At 42.9% G+C, this 3,880-nt stretch overlaps 1 protein-coding gene across 3 annotated transcripts in view; it reads left to right on the top strand.

Moving 5' to 3' along the window:
- Window positions 1-3,880, top strand: part of AGL (amylo-alpha-1, 6-glucosidase, 4-alpha-glucanotransferase) — a 53,851-nt gene that overhangs the window by 29,660 nt on the left and 20,311 nt on the right. For all 3 annotated transcript variants that reach the window (XM_015421468.1, XM_015421469.1, XM_015421467.1), the window contains exons 17-22: window positions 1-139; window positions 531-681; window positions 1,676-1,800; window positions 1,920-2,032; window positions 2,214-2,348; window positions 3,572-3,702. In XM_015421468.1, coding sequence (XP_015276954.1) covers window positions 1-139; window positions 531-681; window positions 1,676-1,800; window positions 1,920-2,032; window positions 2,214-2,348; window positions 3,572-3,702 — 794 coding nt within the window. The remainder of the gene's footprint in view (window positions 140-530; window positions 682-1,675; window positions 1,801-1,919; window positions 2,033-2,213; window positions 2,349-3,571; window positions 3,703-3,880) is intronic.

Genomic DNA, 3,880 nt, shown 5'->3' with positions numbered 1-3,880 from the left:
AGAGCGGTTTTATGCCAAGTGGAATCCAGCAGCATTGCCCTCAACACCCGGGGAAGTCAATTTTAAAACAGGGATTATAGCAGGAAGGCTGGCGATCAACAGATTGCACCAAGAGCTGGGAGCTAAAGGCTTTATTCAGGCAAGAAGGAGCCAGTTCCAGAGGCTGTTAAGGTGGGATGGTTGCCAGGTCCCTGAGGAGACAGGCAGAGTGCCCAGTGAGGAGGTTTAGGGAAGCTGGAGACAACCTTTAGAGAAAGGCCCCCTGTCATGAAATGAAGAAAGATGCTACATTAGTATATGAACCTCCAGTCCAATGTGATGCTTGGCTCACTTGCTTAAGTCATCTGCACAAAGATGCTTTTTCCATTCCATTCCCTTGCTGGTTAAAAGAATGTACTGTTGGTCTCTTGTCCGGGCTTCCCAAAACCTTCAAACCCACTTAACACACCCTAGGCCAGAGGTTTGATATGGTGACTTTGCTACTAATCTAAAACATCTCTATCTGTTCTTCAAAAAAAAATCACTTTTAGGTGTTTGTAGATCAAGTCGATGAGGATATTGTGGCTGTGACAAGGCACTGCCCTAACACACACCAGTCTGTCGTGGCTGTTTCCCGAACAGCTTTCAGAAATCCCAAAACTTCCTTTTACAGCCAAGAAGTTCCCCAGATGTGCATTCCAGGTAATACTGCCTACCTGTCAAAGCTAATAATTATGACCACTACTATATATATATTGCTATGCCTATATCTGAGGACAGTGCTTCATGCATTTGATGAAATGGAGGCCAATCTATAAAAGTAAATGCCACCACCTCTTAACTTTTTATGAGCTAACATGGAACTATCTAGCCTGAGCAAGTTTTGCATTTTGAAGTTCTTAACATTTAGAATTAAAGCTTATTCCTGGCTTACTTTGTAGCTGTTAATAGTTCTGAAGCAAAATTTTCTTCTTGTCTTTCACCAGTTGGAGAAATCGCTATGTTTCTTGCATATTGAATTGCTGTGTGTGACAGATGCCTGGTGAGCTGATGCACATGAACAGCTCACCACTATTAGTTCACTTCCTCATTCGGCTTCTCTTTTTTAGCCTGTGTTGGGGGCATAACAATACTTATTAAATGTTATGGGACAAAGTAGACAGGTTGCATTTGGCGTGGTGTGGTGAGAAGGGGGGGATGCCTGCCACCCTCAACAAGAAACACCAGGGACATTCAGCTTTCTGCTGCCACAGTGGGCCTCAGTATATCCTCTTAATTTCTCACATTCACTTGAGGGGAAAGTAGACACCGTTGCGGTATGGAGGCCATGTGATGTGGTGGTTAGAGTGCTAGACTAGGATCAGGGGGGTCTGGGCTCAAGTCCACACTCTGATGTGGAAGTTCACTTGGTGACTTTGAGTCAGCCACTCTCAGCCTAACCTACCTCACAGGGCGGTTGAAAAGAAGAAGGGAATGATACTGGAAGCAACTTTGGATCCCCATTGGGAAGAAAAGGGGGGTTTAAATATCTAAACAAATAAAACCATGCCCTTGCTCACAGTATTGTTTGACCTGTCCTCCTGTAAAACTGTGCTTCCTTCGGGAACTTCTCTCAGGCATGTAGCACACTAACCGTAATGATAGCGGTATTGATAAACAGGATTTCATAGTTGTCATTCTCTTGTACCTTCTCTAGGCAGAATAGAAGAGGTGGTTCTTGAAGCTAGGACTGTTGAAAGAAATGCTGGCCCATATAAGAAAGATGAGCACTCAATCAATGGATTGCCCGATTACACAGTTGAGCTTCGAGAACACATCCAGGTAGTTACCCTCCCCTCCCCTCCCCTCCCCCTTCCCTTCTTTTGATTTGATTTCCTGATAAATGAAGCTGTAGGACTGAAGTGGTTTACTGAATTGTGTATTCTTTTTCTTCTTGACAGCTCAAAGAAAGCAAAATCATAAAACAAGCTTCAGTTGCTACAAAAGGCCCCAATGAATTTGTTCAAGAAATAGAATTTGAAAAATTAACGCCAGGCAGTGTTATTATATTTAGGTAAAATGTGAATACCGTTTTATGTATACAGAATGTTTGGTTGGCTGACTTACATGGAGGGAACATGAATTCAATGGATTAAGAAGGGTGTTGCTCAGGTTAGGATTACACTGTTAGCTTCCAAACTTTTGTGGGGGATGCCCAGATTAACACTTTTTTTGTTCTTTGCTAATATGTGTAGAGTTAGTCTTGATCCGAAGGCACAAGAGGCTGTGGGAGTACTGCGTAGTCACCTGGTCCAGTTCAGTCCTCACTTTAAATCTGGAAGTTTGCCTGATGATAATTCAGAACCTATACTCAAAACACCCTTCTCAGTGTAAGTATGTCTCTGGTGAAACACAGAAGGAATAACGGTAAAGTACAGGCAGGACATGTTAAAGTGTTAGACGGTCTCTGCAGTCTGCTTCCTTCTTTCCTTCACTGCTTCTCCTGTTCTGTTCCCCCACCCCCAATTCTGCAGTCAGCAGTTGTGAAGATTAATAACCTAATAGCTTCTTCACTGGTTTCATCAAGTAGCAATATATAAATTGTCAGTTTCTGTCATGAGCAGTTTGTTTAAAGGTATGGGTTTACAACTGCAGAGTACCATGAGGAACAGGAATTGGCAAATAAGTCACTTTAATCTGTTCTGTAAGTAATAGAGTCACAGGAATATTTTGTTATTTTCTCATTTGTAGGTTTTCGCTTTTTGTAATACAATAATATAAAAATATGTTTGTAGGAAAGGGGGAATTTTTTTTAGGTGGAATGAGCACACATTTGCAGTGGAATCAGTATGTAGGTTGACTTCAGGATATTAAGCGCTCACTAAAACTGGCAATGGCTAGATAAAATGAAGGGGTTGACATGTTCAAGGGCTCTGAAGCATCTCTGCATTTGGAGTCTGTTTTGCTGGATCTTGGATCATTCCACGGAAGGAGCTGATGGCCACGAATCACTTTTGCCCAGCAGCTGTTTCCAGTTCTGTGAAAGTTTACTCAAGTTGTGAGAGCCATGTGGGTAGAGGCTGCCGTGAGGAGGAGGAGAAAGACAAAATTACCCTTTCTGCCTCTTCCATCAGTGTAGCTTTTCAATGGAAGAGGCAGAAAGGACCAATTTTTTTTTCTCCCTGCCCCTTCCCCACTGCTTCTTCCTGACCAAGGTGGCTGCTATTTTGTGGGGGTCCCAAGATCCAGGGGGGTGGAGAAAGTGGGGGAGATCAGCAGCCATCAGTGCCTTCCATTGACAATTTGCGGGAACCAACCCACTGGATTGCAGAGTCTCTGTTTCACCTAGCAACTAAATTAGTTATCTGGATTTTCCCTTTAATTGAAAAAGTCTAGAGCTGCTGGATATGCTGCTAGCCCTGTCACATTCTTGTGTACTGAACATTGCTAGTCGTTCATCAAGTCAAGAGGCTGTGCTTAGAAATATGGGCTGGGTTTTATACCAAAACACAGATTTAAAATTTTAATACTGTATTATTATTTTTCCGAATTACTCTGTTTCTGAAAAGAAAATGGTCAAACAAACAATGAAATGTCTGGCTCTCTTTCTCAGCATTGCATCAAAATTAACGCTGGCAGACCTGAATCAGGTATTATATCGGTGTGATGCTGAAGAACAAGAGGATGGTGGGGGATGCTATGACATACCAAACTGGACACCCCTAAAATATGCAGGCCTCCAAGGTAAAAATTAATATGTGCTGCTTTTGTTTTAAACTAAAATGTGATCGAATGTTTTCTGGGGGAGGGGAGGCAGCATGGTACAGCCTCATCATGAGGAGGAGGAGTTGGTTTCCTACCTCACCCTTCACTGCCCGAAGGAGTCTCAGAGCGGCTAACAATAGCATTCCCTTCCTTTCCC

This window comes from Gekko japonicus, unplaced genomic scaffold (assembly GCF_001447785.1).
Source record: "Gekko japonicus isolate JY-2015 unplaced genomic scaffold, Gekko_japonicus_V1.1 scaffold911, whole genome shotgun sequence".
NCBI lineage: Eukaryota > Metazoa > Chordata > Lepidosauria > Squamata > Gekkonidae > Gekko > Gekko japonicus.
This window is presented reverse-complemented; position numbering and strand designations above follow the sequence as displayed.